General features: G+C 56.9%; 1 protein-coding gene across 2 annotated transcripts in view; it reads left to right on the top strand.

Moving 5' to 3' along the window:
- FGF18 (fibroblast growth factor 18) overlaps nt 1-16,895 on the top strand; it is a 154,890-nt gene that overhangs the window by 119,397 nt on the left and 18,598 nt on the right. For both annotated transcript variants that reach the window (XM_048500062.1, XM_048500054.1), the window contains one exon: nt 7,815-7,921. In XM_048500062.1, the coding sequence (XP_048356019.1) occupies nt 7,815-7,921 (107 nt within the window). The remainder of the gene's footprint in view (nt 1-7,814; nt 7,922-16,895) is intronic.

Genomic DNA, 16,895 nt, shown 5'->3' with positions numbered 1-16,895 from the left:
GTCGTACCAAGATCAAATGGAAAAGCTTTTGGTTGGTTCTGGTGGGTTTTCCGGGCTGTGTGGCCATGGTCTGGTGGATCTGGTTCCTAACGTTTCGCCTGCATCTGTGGCTGGCATCTTCAGAGGTGTAGCACAGAGGGGAGTCTGTTATACACTGTGTCCAGAGAGAAGGGAATGTTTGGGGTACATATTGTCCATGTCCCAGGGTGGGGAACCAATCAGTAAGTGTTTGGGTGGAACTTGTTATGCAAAGATGTGGTTGATAGTATTGTATTGCGGGTGGGGCTTATCTGTCCAGGGAGTGATTCACATTTTCATGCCCTGCAGCAGCAGCAGCAGTATTGGTGAATGCAAATCCTGTGTTTGGGTGGAGTCCATTGTTCATGAACTTAGCATGTCCTCGGGGTTTGCTTTTGGTGTTTTTAAGTACTGGTAGCCAAGCTTTGCTAATTTTCAAAGTCTCTTCTTTCCTGTTGAAGTTGTCTTGGTGTTTGTGAATGTCAATGGCCTCCCTGTGCTGTCTGACAAAGTAACCTTCTGGCATCTTCAGAAGCTTTTGGAAAAGCTTTTGTTTCCAACGTGGAGATTTTACAACATTATCACCCCTGCCTCGAATCGCAGAATAGCATTCTCCTGTGCCACCAAGGGTTTCATTGTGGCTTTTATACAACTAAATTCGTCCAACAACTTGCATGTCTTATTCTGATCACTCATTTTCTGGTGCAGCAGAACTTTAAATCTGAGGTGACTTGAAGTAGCCCTTAGGTCACAGGTGTCAAATTCACGGCCCTCCAGATGTTATGGACTACAGTTCCCATCATCCCCTGCCAGCATCATACTGGCAGGGGATGATGGGAACTGTAGTCCATAACTTCTGGAGGGCCGCGAGTTTGACACCTATGCCTTAGGTCAGTGGTGGCGAACCTTTGGCACTCCAGATGTTATGGACTACAATTCCCATCAGCCCCTGCCAACATGGCCAATTGGCCATGCTGGCAGGGGCTAATGGGAATTGTAGTCCATAACATCTGGAGTGCCAAAGGTTTGCCACCATGGCCTTAGGTGATGTACTGTACCACTCCAGACTTCAGGCAGAGGACGACATTTTGGAACATTACCTTCTATGCAAAAAAAATACCCATATGAATTTTTTAAAATCCAGCACAGCAAGAAAAAAAAGAAGAGGCCCAACCTTTCTCCCAATTTTCAAGAAGTTTTAAAAAATATGCTAAAAAATAATAATCTTGAGCTGAAGTCCATTACCCACAGCCGGAAGTGGTGTAGTCTGTCCTATCACCTCAAGGCCCTGTGGCCTCATTCGCTGGCATGTGGTAGTTAGGCTTAAGGGCTGAGTTTTGGAGCAAATGATATTTCTAAAATGAACTGCTTGCTGTCTAGAGGGGGGCGGTTTGGAGTAAATGACTCATCACCTCTCTTGTGTGCAAGAAAGTTCTGGCGGTGCTTTCTCTTTTGAAAAGAAGGGGGATGATTGACACCAGAGAGGGGAAGGAAAGAACATGTCTCCTGCCAAGTGCTTTCCTCTGGTCATCTCAGACTCCAGCTGCTTTTACTCCTGTGAGGTTTAGGACTTGTGTTTACCTTGCAAACACTGATCTGGAATCCCAAGAGATGAAAGCAACTGGGATACTGGGATGGCGGTGGTCGGGTGAAGGGTTAAACAGTCCTTCCCCAGTGCTAATCGGCTTGCCCTTCTGTACCAGAGACAAAGCCATTAGAGCCGGGGTCCACAACCTATGGCCCTAGAGGCAAATGTGGCCCAGTAGGGAGCAAATATGGCACTATTAAACAGGAAATGAAATCAGTTAAGGTCTATTGAAGGGGTAGGTGGGATGCTGGAATAACCAGCGTGTGAAGGAAATGATGGGATGAAAGGGCTTCATTGAGACGCTTTGCAGAAAAGGAAATGATGATGAGGAACAAGTGTAAACCATGTGCAGATTTATTCAAGTGCACTAAAAAAACATGCAGTTACCTGTTATCTTTGTCATCTCAGCTATTAGATCTCTTCTGCAAGTTTTGTATAATAAATCGTTTTAAGAGCAGTTTTCTTTATGGGTTTCCTCTGTTGCTGCTAGAGTGATATCTCTTGCAGCCTCAGACTCTAACCCGTTTAAAACCGAATATCTGCATACTTCAGATCCTCTGAAGATGCCAGCCACAGATGCAGGCGAAACGTCAGGAGAGAATGCTGCTAGAACACGGCCATACAGCCCGGAAACCACACAGCACCCAAACTATCTGCATACTATTCGGTTCCTCCTTAAAAATATGATCAGTTCCCCCCCCCCCCCCCTGTTTTATTTGAATGCATGGCTCTTAACTACCACAACGAGCATCTAAATTTGCTCTAGCTCAGTGGTTTTTGCTGTCACACTTCCCTTGGGAAAGATCCTATGACCCACACCTCCAATTAATCTGGCCTAAACTTTAGGCAGGGCAAGTTTGCCGACAAAATAAATTTTGTGTACATAAAACACGGATATAACAATTTATAGCTGAGAGGCACCTCACACCTCCCCTGGAGTCTGTCTGTACCTCTTCTGGGCAGGTGTATCCCACAGATTAAGAACTCCAGGTCTAGCTGGTTTGTGTCCCGTTAGATAAAATAAAAAAAATAATTTAATTGTAACAAGGCAAATATTACTAAAATCCACATTAAAATTTGCCTGTCATTGTTTTCCTTTTGCCATTTGTTTAGTGGTGTTTACAGATCACAAAATTAGATCTGACGGGGCTGATTCTGAGCCTCTTCGGCCATCTTTATTATTGGTTGTTTGTATGCCTGAGAACCGTTGTACATCCATCTTCCTATACTATGGCACCATTCAAATCTAAGGGAAAACTATGGTTTGTTCCTATGTGAATGGTCAGGAGGGATCGTCAAGCTTTCCCCTTTCCCCTCTCTAATGTGTGGCCAGCTAATGAACAATTTCCATTTTCAGGACACATTCTGCTTTGTGCTTTTCTTGTAAGCCAGGGCTCCAAAACCAAAAATAAACCATAGCTGGGAACCACTAAGCAAACTGTGGTTTGTTGCGAAAGCAAGTGAGATTCAATTACGTTGCTGTGAGAGGCTGTCTGAGGGGAAGAACCAAAAATCCCACAGGCTCATTTATATAGTGGTAAACACCAAATTGCCAAATTGGGCTGCAGCATTGCACTCAGAGGTTCTTGCTAAGTGGGTTCATCACCATCATGGTCTTGGAAACTGAACTGTAAATGCTTTCTTTTAAATACTTTGCCTTAATAATTAGCATTTGAAAACTTATGTACTGTGACTATTAGTCCTTTTGTGTATGCATGTACAAATGTGTGTGAATCTAGCCACTCTCTCTCACTGATGTTCTTCCGTGAATATTGCTACTTTCAGTTCTGCCTTGAGTTAATTATTTCTAACAAGTGTGAAGGTACAGCTATAATATTCTGTAGCCTAGTCAAGTGGGAGAAAAGGTAATTTTAATTTATTTCCAAAATTATTGCATGATTTTATTAGCTCTTTAAAATTTATTTAAATTCTTTACTTGAAAAAAGGGGATATCATATTTTAATTAGTAACCGTGTCAAAGGAGAGCTAGATTAATTATTGGAAATCACGCTGTCCAGATGGTTTCAATTTTCACAGCAGGGAACCGACTTCTTTTTAAGGTGATATTTTTCAAATTAAAATCAGGTATTACTCATACTTGTTTTAGTTTGAGGGTGAGGTGATGTATCTTGTAGATTTGAAACTACACAGCTTTCTTGAGAAAGTTTTGGAACAGTGAGGCAAATAAGGTAGATTTTAAAAGATGTAGACCTTTCTAAAGTTGTTGTTTAAGGAAGCTTGGGGCTAAAGATACTGTGAGTGATACGAATTGTCAGCTATGTTGCTGTTGAATCTGTAGTATAAAATTTGGCTTGAAGTTTTCTTATATTTGACAATTAATATTACCCATGGTGCTAAGGCTTGGGGGTGGATTGTCCTTTAGCCCTTGAGATATAAAGGGCACACATTCAACTGGGGGGAAAAACACACAGGAGTCATTTGCAGCTGTGCTAATCAGCCCATGAAGCTACTTTATACGGAGTCTGAGCGCTGTTGTCTCTTGCCCTGATCTGATTGGCAACAGATCACCAGAGTTTCTAGCAAAGTTCTTTCCCAGTACTTGTCACCCAAGACACTGTAAATGTAGACTCTAGGGACCAGAGGCGTAGGATCCACGGGGGACATATGGGGTCATATGTCCCTGGGCGGCCGCCATTTGATCATGTGGGTGGCAGAAAATCGCCCCCACACTCCTCCTCCTTCCCCTGCGTCGGGGGCAGCCTCAGCCCGGCCCCTCCAGGCTGCCTGAGACCGACACCACCAGCTAAGGTAAGTGGGGCATGGGGGGGGGGCTAAGAGGGGGCACAGGGTGATGGCCACTAACCTGGATAGCTTTAAAGGGGGCTTGGACAGATTTATGGAGAAGTCGATTTATGGCTACCAATCTTTATCCTCTTTGATCTGAGATTGCAAATCCCTTAACAGACCAGGTGATCGGGAGCAACAGCCGCAGAAAGCCATTGCTTTCACATCCTGCATGTGAGCTCCCAAAGGCACCTGGTGGGCCACTGCAAGTAGCAGAGTGCTGGACTAGATGGACTCTGGTCTGATCCAGCTGGCTTGTTCTTATGTTCTCATAGGGTGGGGGTGCAGGGGTGGGGTGCACCCGGAGCAGGTGTTGCCCCAGGCGCCATTTTCCACTGCTACTCCTCTGCTAGGGACCAACTGAATAAACATGCAAGTTTCTGTGTCCAAAGTGCATGCTCTTTCATAGCACTGTCTCCCCTTCTGATTGTGCATTTCTGAATTATCTCACCTTTCTTTAACATTTACATTTTTAACTTTCCCCAGTCTGCATATATTTATTTGTATACCGCCCTGAGCCCTCTGGGGGAGGGTGGTATAAAAATCTAATAATAAATAAAAATAAAATACAAAGGGAATCATAGCAAAAGTGTTTGGGTTGCTTTGTATTTATATGGACTCAACTATTTTATAATGATCCTCCATGCCAGTGGTTCTCAACCTTCCTAATGCCGCGACCCTTTAATACAGTTCCTCATGTTGTGGTGACCCCCAACCCTAACATTTATCCATTTTACAGATGGAGAACACTGAGTCTTAGGCGACCCCTGTGAAAGGGTCATTTGACCCCCAAAGGTTGAGAACCACTGGTCCATGCAAAATAGCTAATCTACAGGTGGCCAGTCAGGGGAGGATCCAATGCTCCCCACCATTTTTGGCTTCAGAACATGTTTGTTTTTCAATTTCTCATGGGGCTGAGCTAAACTGCCACTGTGAATGTTTGGGAGTGAGAAGAAAGATTCAGAGGAGGATACAAGATACCAAATGGGGAAAAAAGAACCCCACGAATTACCGTTTTCGTTGGGGGAGGGGGGTAGTTTGAAACAGTTTGTTTCCTGTTATTCCTCTAGAACAGGGGTCTGCAACCTGTGGCTCTCCAGATGTTCATGGACTACAATTCCCATCAGCCCATTGGCCATGCTGGCAGATGCTGATGGGATTTGTAGTCCATGAACATCTGGAGAGCTGCAGTTTGCAGACCCTTGCTCTAAAATCAGCATCTCTTTCACTGCAAGATCGTAGCCTATCAGGAATCAAAGAATGACCAAGATAACACAGTGCTGCTACTAGCTAATCAGATTTAGCTACATAATGACTCACTGTGGCCCCTTCCACAGGGACCAATAAACACAGGTGTAGGACTATTAAAATACCTTTTTTGGGTGGTGGGGGGAACTTCGCACAGATCCCGCCCTTAAAATGCATCTGCCCCATGTCATTTCCCCCAAACAGGTTTTTTGAGAATCATGCTATTAGAGAGTCTTTTAAAAAATCCCGAGTGGCAGCCACTTGCGAGCAAACGGCCAGCAGGAGGCGCTTTATTATTTTCCTTTTTAAAAAATTTCGCAGCTTACATCTGTGTAGCTGCGCAGGTGCAGATGGTCATATCATGAGAAATCAGCATGGCTTGGGGGGTTCATTTGTGCATGCCTCCGTAGCCATGCATCGGTGGGAAGTAAATAAAAAAAGTAGACGCGTTTCCGTGCGAAGGTGCGACAGCAACCTGGATTGTTTCTGTGGGCTCCAATTGCCACCTGCATGGATACACGTGAACGTGAAAGCAGGAAAGCGGGTTCTTTTATCCTGACTGCAACCCATCATACATTTGCTTTGCGGAAGGGGCCCGAGGAGAAACAAGTCAACGTAGCCCTCACTTGGGGGCAAGGGAAGGAATGGTGGTGGAAAGTGCTGTCAAGTGGCAGCTGACTTATACCAACAACAGAGGGTTTTCAAGGCAAGAGGCGTTCAGAGGTGGTTTGCCAATGCCTGCACTGTGACCCGGGTCTCTTGCGCAAATACTGACCAGGTCTAACCCAGCTTAGCTTCTGACAGAGGCATATCTAGGAAGAATGGAGCCCGGAGACAAAATCTGAATTTTCCACACACACCCTCCCCCCCATGCAGAGGCGCCCAGGTCTACTGCCCAGAGCCCAAGTCTACTGCCTGGAGCCCAGGTCTACTGCCTGGAGCCCAGGTCTACTGCCTGGAGCCCAGGTCTACTGCCCAGAGCCCAGGTCTATTGCCTGGAGCCCGCACCAGCATCCAGGTCTACTGCTCAAAACCCATGCTGGTGTCCAGGTCTATGTGCGCCCAGGGACATGGCTTCTGTGATCTGATGAGACTGGGCTACCCTGGGCTACCCAGGAGGAGGAATGCAACTCTGCATTGTCCTGAGAATCAGCTGACTCCCCACCCACTATTGTGTTGCGCTATTTTCATTGTCCACTATCCGACAGTGAAAATGGTTGCTCAGCTGTGCTCTCTTTATTTTTTCCCCCACTAAAATGGCTGAATACTGTGGCCCTGTTTTCAGACTCTCCCAAGTACCTCCCTTTTGAGTCCAGAAACAAGAAGAAAACAATATTATTCTTAACCAATATTAACCATTTTCTTGCTGTTGAGATCCACTTGAGATCCATGGTTGATAAACAAAATAAACAATGATAAAATGGTGGCAGGCAGATAAAAATAATGTTTTAGAAAAATTCCAGCACTGTATTCTACCATAAACTCCAAAACAGTGTGGTGCAGTGGTTAGAATGCTGGGCTAGGATATCTGGGCCTTTCCCCACTCCCTTCCATCCCCCCTATGCCGCACGCTGCTCTCAGCGCGCGGCATCCCAGGCACGCGGCCAGGCGTCCCCACGACCCCGCGCTCTGTGTGGGGTCGTCAAAAGGCGCCGTTCAGAAGAGCGCCTGGGATGCCGCGCGCTAAGGGAGCGCGACAGCGGCAGCGTTGGGGCGGCTGCGCTGTGGCCGCCCCTGCCGTGGGGAGGGAGGAGGAACCCCGCGCTACTCTCCTCAAGTAGCGCGGGGCTTACGGTAAGTGGGGAAAGGCCCTAAGAGAGCTGGATCAAATACTCTCAGTCTAACCTTTACAGGGTTGTAAAGATAACCCAGAGGAGATGAGAACTCTGTAAGCCATTTGGGGGAGCCCACTGGGGGCAGAAAGGTGGGGTATAAATGATGTAAATAAATGAAACGTCCTTTTAAGGATGTTGATCTGGCAGTGACGGTAGCTCACGAGGCCTTGTATGTATGAGAGGTTGATTATTTCTGTTGCATGACAGGTTCTCTGTGTCCTCTCTCTTAAATTGAAAATACAGAGGAGGGCATCTTCTTCATTCATTTGAGTCTATGACTCAACTGGTAAACGTCTGCTTTTTTCTTCTTCCTTTACAAGCCCAGCTTCTAGTGGAAACAGACACATTTGGCAGTCAAGTGCGGATCAAAGGGAAAGAGACAGACTTTTACCTTTGCATGAACAGGAAAGGCAAGCTAGTAGGGAAGGTAAGTGTTTTCTATTAATTCATTTGTAATATGAGCGTTACCTTTAGCAGTGACTGCGAACCTCATAATGATGTGTTCTGAACTTTGCCTGTCAACCCCAAATGAAAAGCAGGTCTTGAGGAATGTGGAATTCTTAAGGCCTTCATGCCTTTGCTTTAAAAAAGAAAAGGAAAAGAAAAAGAAACCCCTAACCTATAAAATTAAGTACTGTGGCTAACCACTGGGGTTTTATTACTGATTTCTTTGGGTACACGCAGGTTTCCATTTTACAGTTGCATAAATTGATAAAAGATGTGAACATCCTTCCAAAACAACCGAGCGCTTGCGTTACATGATATAAATCTCTTTTTACCTTGGTGGCTTAAACATTTCTTAGAAGTCCTGCAGAACCATTTTAAGGAGTTTGGCAATTCCATTAATCAGAAGAGCAAAAAATATAACGCTATAAAGTTCACACTGAACTCCAGTGAACTCCAAACATCTTATTAGGCGTGGGTTAGATATTTCTAGCGTTACGAGAATATTTTATTATCTTTGTCCCCTCTTTGATAACAGAGTGCAACAAATCGCATGGGTTTTGCCTGCTAGCACAAGCATCTTTGCTGGTATCAGACTTAAATGAAATCCACTTTATTCCCCCCAATTGGTGGCAAGCCCAGGGTTTGACCCAGACTGTTATTGGTTCACTCAGTACAGATTAAAAAAGCACCCACCCATGCTACCATGCGGAATGAAAACCCTGACAATTGCGGAGATAGTTGAGCGTTCCCAGTAGAACGTAATTGTTGTGCTCCCGTGGGGCCTTTTATCTATCATGTATCCATGCAATTGTTCCCAATTCATGTAACTTTTTTCTGACTATGCCAATAAAGGCTTATGAAAAAAAAAACCCTGACATTGCCATCCTAGTGAGAAAAAAAATGGGCAGAGGTAGCAGTAAGAAGTGAATTTAGTTTTGAGTCAACAACAGCATCATAGTATTGAAAGCTGTATTCCCATGTGGAATCTGGGTGCCAGAGTTTTCTGCAGTGGGATGATATTTGTTTCTGAGAAGACAGCTGTGTGAGATGTGCTTCATAGTATTGAATCCTACCACATATATCTATGCCAGCTGGCCCTAATGGTGGGTTTTAATGATGATGTGTACAAGCAGTGATCACCAGCTGCGAAAGGACTGTTTTTGTGCTGTTTTATCTCTTGTTAATTTATGTAAACATTCGTGGAGTGGTGATAACATTTTTTTTAAAGTTACGCTTTGAGCGGAAAGGCTAGTGGGGTAATTGGGCAGCACGCAAGGTGGAAACTGATAATCAAAGCTGACTTTTGTACAGGGTTTGGTCTATGAATCATGGTGGTGGGCTTTCCCCTGGACTTTGAAAAGCCAATGCGGAGAGTCAAGAGAACCCTTGTAGACAAAATGCTATGTGGCTCCGGAGGTCCGAGCAAAGAAGAGAAATTGCCCGTGCCGTCTAACAAGAATGGACAGAGAGCAGCAGTGGCGTACTGGTTAAGAGCAGGTGCATTCTCATCTGGAGGAACCGGGTTTCTGCCGCTTGAGCTGTGGAGGCTTATCTGGGGAATTCAGATTAGCCTGTGCACTCCTACACACGCCAGCTGGGTGACCTTGGGCTAGTCGCAGCTTTTCGGAGCCCCACCCACCCCCCTCACAGGGTGTTTGTTGTGAGGGGGGAAGGGCAAGGAGATTGTAAGCCCCTTTGAGTCTCCTGCAGGAGAGAAAGGAGGGATATAAATCTAAACTCTTCTTCTTCTTCTTCTTTTTCTTCTTCTTCTTCTTCCTCCATGAGCAGAAAGGGGGTTAGGTTTTAGGGTTAACCCTAACCTGATTCCTGCTCTTCATTGTAGCTCCCCTCTTGCCATGTAGTATTTATCCAGAAAGGTTCCCCCAACCTTTAGCTTTTGGGAAGGGGGTATGGGGTGGTGAGGATTTAAAAAAAAAAACCCTTCTCAGCCATTCAGAAGCCTGGTTGTGCAAAAGCCCTACCTGGCGCCATCGACTTCCTAAAAATACTTGGCAGGCTGCTTGGCACCCATAGGCACCACATTGGCAATGCCTGATCTAGGGCTACCTAGCAAGCCCATAGCACAGATGAGGCTTGAGTCAAGGGCCCCTTCCACACATGCAAAATAATGCATTTTCAAACCACTTTCACAATTGTTTGCAAGTGGATTTTGCCATTCCACACAGCTTCAAAGAGCACTGAAAGCAGTTTGAAAGTGCATTATTCTGCATGTGCGGAATGAGCCAAGGACTCATGCTGGGTAGTTCAGTCCCCTAGCTGCCGTGCTATACCCACTCCTGGATTTGCTGCCAGTGCTGTACCTTTATCATCAGGATCAGATGAAGATCAATTCTGTTTTCTGCATCCAGTCCTACTGCTTGTATGATCTGCAAGATCAGAAAGTAAATGAAATATATAATCCAGGAGAGAGGGAGAGAGAAATACCAAGAAGAGACTTATTGATTAGAATATAGAGGTGAATATGTGTGTTATTCAGCATTTAGATTTTTTTAAAGTACTTGTTAAAATGATGTAGATGTTATACAGGGCATTCCCAGGGGTGTGTCTTCTAAAGATGGCAGCCAGGGCAAGCTTTGAGCTGCCCCCCCTCCATGTGGAGTGGGGGGGGGGCTGGCATGTAGTTCAAGGCCTGGCTTTAAAGAAGAAGAGTTTAGATCCGTGGTGGTGAACCTTTGGCACTCCAGATGTTATGGACTACAATTCCCATCAGGCTGGTGGTTATGATACAAATATCAGCCTGATGGGAATTGTAGTCCATAACATCTGGGGTGCCAAAGGTTCACCACCACTGGTAGATTATACCCCCCCTTCTCTCCTGTAAGGAGACTCAAAGAGGCTTACAATCTCCTTTCCCTTCCATCCCCCCCCCCACCCAAAAAAAGATGCAAAGAGAAAGATCCAGGATGTTTAAAATAGGAGTGGCAAATTTTAGTTCAAAGTCTCTGCGTGAAATCCTTTAATTTAATTAACTGAGTCCTAGCCAGCGAGCAGTTTTGGTTTTTAATATAAGTAAGGAGGTCCTGATTTCCTCAATGTGAGCTTTTTTTTTTATGGTGTCAAAATGTAAAACTATAACACTTTCATGATATATATTCATTCCTTGTAAATATCACATCTGAATCTTATCTGACCCTCCCTTTCCCTATCCCGATTGCTGGCAAGTTTCACAAGAATATTGGCTCCAAGAAGAGGGATTCTGTGTGCGAACATTTCATTTCGGACGGAAAAGGGTTCCAATCCAGATGCTTTCTCCCAAATTAACAGTTTCTAAAGGGGGTCGCGGGTGGGGAAGGGGAACTAATATTAGCAATACCAAAGGTTATGTTTTTAATTAGTATAATAGTTTCAGGGGGGCTTTTTTGTGGCAACAGTTTGAGTAACTGCATTTTTTAAAAAATATGCCAAATGCTTTCTAAACAGCCAGCAAACCCCTAGATACAAGTTAGTGCCTGGGTTATGATACAAATATTTAAGTCTACCCTGGGAGGGAAAGAAACTCATAAAGCTCTTTTTTAGTTTTTTTTTTTTTTTGCAGTCACCCCAGAGTGTTCATTTGCCAATAATGAAATTGTGGGCTGAGATTCCTCCTCCCCCCCACCCCGCAGTTCATTTCCTATCGACTTATTCTGCCTAATCTTTAACTATACCACCTTCTGCCATCTGGCTCCTTTTTTCTCAGCGAACATCTTTGGATTCTTCCCTAGTTGTAAACCTGGTTTCGGTTTCCAATCTTTGTTTCATATAATCATCTGCAATCACAGGGTTACAAATGAGAGCAGGTTGCTGCTGTTTTCAGTTTGGGATATCTTGACAGAAGTTTCAGAAACCACACGCGGTGCCTACCTTGAAGCTAGAGTAAGCAGACAAAATAAACAGGAGTCACAGGGCACGTCCCAAAGTACCTGCAGTGGTCTAAAGACAAAACGAAAATCTATTTAATGTCCCTATTTCAGTGGTGGCGAACCTTTGGCACTCCAGATGTTATGGACTACAATGCCCATCAGCCCCTGCCAGCATGGCCACCACGGCCCTATTTATATATTTTCTATTTTTTTTTAATTTTCATCCAGTGAAAATCTACTTGGGGTCCCTGGCCAGAGAGAAGTCTGGCTGGCTCTGTCCAATGAAGTCTGGCAGGGCCCTGTGGGATTTAATGCAATTCTGCAGGACCTGTGAGACAGAGGTGTTCCACCAGGCATACGGTTGAGGCAGCAACAATTTCCATCTTGGTACCCCCCTCCCTCTATCTTTTCATCCCCCTTTATCTGTCACCCTTGGCCTTGTGGGAAAAACTTGGGGAGAAAAAAGACACACACACACCTGTGAATGTTAATGATGTTGGAAGTATTGTCCAAAAAAATTGTGAGATCCGAAATAAATTGGGGGGTTGGATAAAGAGACTGGAGCAATAAAGAAGGCTCTTGCAGCGTGGCACCATTGGTTGGGAGGGACAAAGCCAGAGGTGAGATCCAGCAGGTACTCAGGTACTCACAGGTTCCCGAGAGTAGGTTACTAATTATTTGTGTGTGCTGAGAGGAGGGTACTAATTGGTGATTTTGCCACGTGATTTTTGCTTTAGTTACGCCCCTCCTCTCAGCAGTGGCGCGCAGAACTTGAAGCAGTCTAGCAGGAGGTGCATTCGTTTCCCGCCCAAGGACCGGCGCAGCGGCTGCGTCCTTGCCACAGCCCCGTCCAGCAATGCCCAGCCATGTCCCCGTCATGCCCCGCCCAGCCCCATTGGCACTACGCCACAATTTGAATCCCACCACCATGGGAACCTGTTACTAAAATTTTTGGATCCCACCACTGGACTAAGCACCCCTTCGAGGTCTGGCCGGACCATAAGAACTTAGCCGCCCTACCCCCCCCCCCCCCCACCCCCCCCCCCCAACACCCCTCCCCGCCCCCCCCCCCCCCCCCCCCCGCCCCCCCCCCCCCCCACCACCCCCCCCTCCCACCCACCCCCCCTCCCCCCCCCCCCACGCCCCCCGCCCCCAACCCCCCCCCCCCCCCACACCCCCCCCCCCCCACCCCCCCCCCCCCACACCACCCCCCCGCCCCCCCCCCCCCCCCCCCCACCCCCCCCCCCCCCCACCCCCCCGCCCCCCCACCCCCCCCCCCCCCCCCCCACCCCCCCCCCCACCCCCCCCCCCCCCCACCCCCCCCCCCCCCCACCCCCCCCCCCCCCCACCCCCCCCCCCCCCCACCCCCCCCCCCCCCCACCCCCCCCCCCCCCCACCCCCCCCCCCCCCCACCCCCCCCCCCCCCCACCCCCCCCCCCCCCCACCCCCCCCCCCCCCCACCCCCCCCCCCCCCCACCCCCCCCCCCCCCCACCCCCCCCCCCCCCCACCCCCCCCCCCCCCCACCCCCCCCCCCCCCCACCCCCCCCCCCCCCCACCCCCCCCCCCCCCCACCCCCCCCCCCCCCCACCCCCCCCCCCCCCCACCCCCCCCCCCCCCCACCCCCCCCCCCCCCCACCCCCCCCCCCCCCCACCCCCCCCCCCCCCCACCCCCCCCCCCCCCCACCCCCCCCCCCCCCCACCCCCCCCCCCCCCCACCCCCCCCCCCCCCCACCCCCCCCCCCCCCCACCCCCCCCCCCCCCCACCCCCCCCCCCCCCCACCCCCCCCCCCCCCCACCCCCCCCCCCCCCCACCCCCCCCCCCCCCCACCCCCCCCCCCCCCCACCCCCCCCCCCCCCCACCCCCCCCCCCCCCCACCCCCCCCCCCCCCCACCCCCCCCCCCCCCCACCCCCCCCCCCCCCCACCCCCCCCCCCCCCCACCCCCCCCCCCCCCCACCCCCCCCCCCCCCCACCCCCCCCCCCCCCCACCCCCCCCCCCCCCCACCCCCCCCCCCCCCCACCCCCCCCCCCCCCCACCCCCCCCCCCCCCCACCCCCCCCCCCCCCCACCCCCCCCCCCCCCCACCCCCCCCCCCCCCCACCCCCCCCCCCCCCCACCCCCCCCCCCCCCCACCCCCCCCCCCCCCCACCCCCCCCCCCCCCCACCCCCCCCCCCCCCCACCCCCCCCCCCCCCCACCCCCCCCCCCCCCCACCCCCCCCCCCCCCCACCCCCCCCCCCCCCCACCCCCCCCCCCCCCCACCCCCCCCCCCCCCCACCCCCCCCCCCCCCCACCCCCCCCCCCCCCCACCCCCCCCCCCCCCCACCCCCCCCCCCCCCCACCCCCCCCCCCCCCCACCCCCCCCCCCCCCCACCCCCCCCCCCCCCCACCCCCCCCCCCCCCCACCCCCCCCCCCCCCCACCCCCCCCCCCCCCCACCCCCCCCCCCCCCCACCCCCCCCCCCCCCCACCCCCCCCCCCCCCCACCCCCCCCCCCCCCCACCCCCCCCCCCCCCCACCCCCCCCCCCCCCCACCCCCCCCCCCCCCCACCCCCCCCCCCCCCCACCCCCCCCCCCCCCCACCCCCCCCCCCCCCCACCCCCCCCCCCCCCCACCCCCCCCCCCCCCCACCCCCCCCCCCCCCCACCCCCCCCCCCCCCCACCCCCCCCCCCCCCCACCCCCCCCCCCCCCCACCCCCCCCCCCCCCCACCCCCCCCCCCCCCCACCCCCCCCCCCCCCCACCCCCCCCCCCCCCCACCCCCCCCCCCCCCCACCCCCCCCCCCCCCCACCCCCCCCCCCCCCCACCCCCCCCCCCCCCCACCCCCCCCCCCCCCCACCCCCCCCCCCCCCCACCCCCCCCCCCCCCCACCCCCCCCCCCCCCCACCCCCCCCCCCCCCCACCCCCCCCCCCCCCCACCCCCCCCCCCCCCCACCCCCCCCCCCCCCCACCCCCCCCCCCCCCCACCCCCCCCCCCCCCCACCCCCCCCCCCCCCCACCCCCCCCCCCCCCCACCCCCCCCCCCCCCCACCCCCCCCCCCCCCCACCCCCCCCCCCCCCCACCCCCCCCCCCCCCCACCCCCCCCCCCCCCCACCCCCCCCCCCCCCCACCCCCCCCCCCCCCCACCCCCCCCCCCCCCCACCCCCCCCCCCCCCCACCCCCCCCCCCCCCCACCCCCCCCCCCCCCCACCCCCCCCCCCCCCCACCCCCCCCCCCCCCCACCCCCCCCCCCCCCCACCCCCCCCCCCCCCCACCCCCCCCCCCCCCCACCCCCCCCCCCCCCCACCCCCCCCCCCCCCCACCCCCCCCCCCCCCCACCCCCCCCCCCCCCCACCCCCCCCCCCCCCCACCCCCCCCCCCCCCCACCCCCCCCCCCCCCCACCCCCCCCCCCCCCCACCCCCCCCCCCCCCCACCCCCCCCCCCCCCCACCCCCCCCCCCCCCCACCCCCCCCCCCCCCCACCCCCCCCCCCCCCCACCCCCCCCCCCCCCCACCCCCCCCCCCCCCCACCCCCCCCCCCCCCCACCCCCCCCCCCCCCCACCCCCCCCCCCCCCCACCCCCCCCCCCCCCCACCCCCCCCCCCCCCCACCCCCCCCCCCCCCCACCCCCCCCCCCCCCCACCCCCCCCCCCCCCCACCCCCCCCCCCCCCCACCCCCCCCCCCCCCCACCCCCCCCCCCCCCCACCCCCCCCCCCCCCCACCCCCCCCCCCCCCCACCCCCCCCCCCCCCCACCCCCCCCCCCCCCCACCCCCCCCCCCCCCCACCCCCCCCCCCCCCCACCCCCCCCCCCCCCCACCCCCCCCCCCCCCCACCCCCCCCCCCCCCCACCCCCCCCCCCCCCCACCCCCCCCCCCCCCCACCCCCCCCCCCCCCCACCCCCCCCCCCCCCCACCCCCCCCCCCCCCCACCCCCCCCCCCCCCCACCCCCCCCCCCCCCCACCCCCCCCCCCCCCCACCCCCCCCCCCCCCCACCCCCCCCCCCCCCCACCCCCCCCCCCCCCCACCCCCCCCCCCCCCCACCCCCCCCCCCCCCCACCCCCCCCCCCCCCCACCCCCCCCCCCCCCCACCCCCCCCCCCCCCCACCCCCCCCCCCCCCCACCCCCCCCCCCCCCCACCCCCCCCCCCCCCCACCCCCCCCCCCCCCCACCCCCCCCCCCCCCCACCCCCCCCCCCCCCCACCCCCCCCCCCCCCCACCCCCCCCCCCCCCCACCCCCCCCCCCCCCCACCCCCCCCCCCCCCCACCCCCCCCCCCCCCCACCCCCCCCCCCCCCCACCCCCCCCCCCCCCCACCCCCCCCCCCCCCCACCCCCCCCCCCCCCCACCCCCCCCCCCCCCCACCCCCCCCCCCCCCCACCCCCCCCCCCCCCCACCCCCCCCCCCCCCCACCCCCCCCCCCCCCCACCCCCCCCCCCCCCCACCCCCCCCCCCCCCCACCCCCCCCCCCCCCCACCCCCCCCCCCCCCCACCCCCCCCCCCCCCCACCCCCCCCCCCCCCCACCCCCCCCCCCCCCCACCCCCCCCCCCCCCCACCCCCCCCCCCCCCCACCCCCCCCCCCCCCCACCCCCCCCCCCCCCCACCCCCCCCCCCCCCCACCCCCCCCCCCCCCCACCCCCCCCCCCCCCCACCCCCCCCCCCCCCCACCCCCCCCCCCCCCCACCCCCCCCCCCCCCCACCCCCCCCCCCCCCCACCCCCCCCCCCCCCCACCCCCCCCCCCCCCCACCCCCCCCCCCCCCCACCCCCCCCCCCCCCCACCCCCCCCCCCCCCCACCCCCCCCCCCCCCCACCCCCCCCCCCCCCCACCCCCCCCCCCCCCCACCCCCCCCCCCCCCCACCCCCCCCCCCCCCCACCCCCCCCCCCCCCCACCCCCCCCCCCCCCCACCCCCCCCCCCCCCCACCCCCCCCCCCCCCCACCCCCCCCCCCCCCCACCCCCCCCCCCCCCCACCCCCCCCCCCCCCCACCCCCCCCCCCCCCCACCCCCCCCCCCCCCCACCCCCCCCCCCCCCCACCCCCCCCCCCCCCCACCCCCCCCCCCCCCCACCCCCCCCCCCCCCCACCCCCCCCCCCCCCCACCCCCCCCCCCCCCC

The sequence above is a fragment of the Sphaerodactylus townsendi genome, linkage group LG01 (assembly GCF_021028975.2).
Source record: "Sphaerodactylus townsendi isolate TG3544 linkage group LG01, MPM_Stown_v2.3, whole genome shotgun sequence".
Taxonomy (NCBI): Eukaryota; Metazoa; Chordata; class Lepidosauria; order Squamata; family Sphaerodactylidae; genus Sphaerodactylus; species Sphaerodactylus townsendi.
This window is presented reverse-complemented; position numbering and strand designations above follow the sequence as displayed.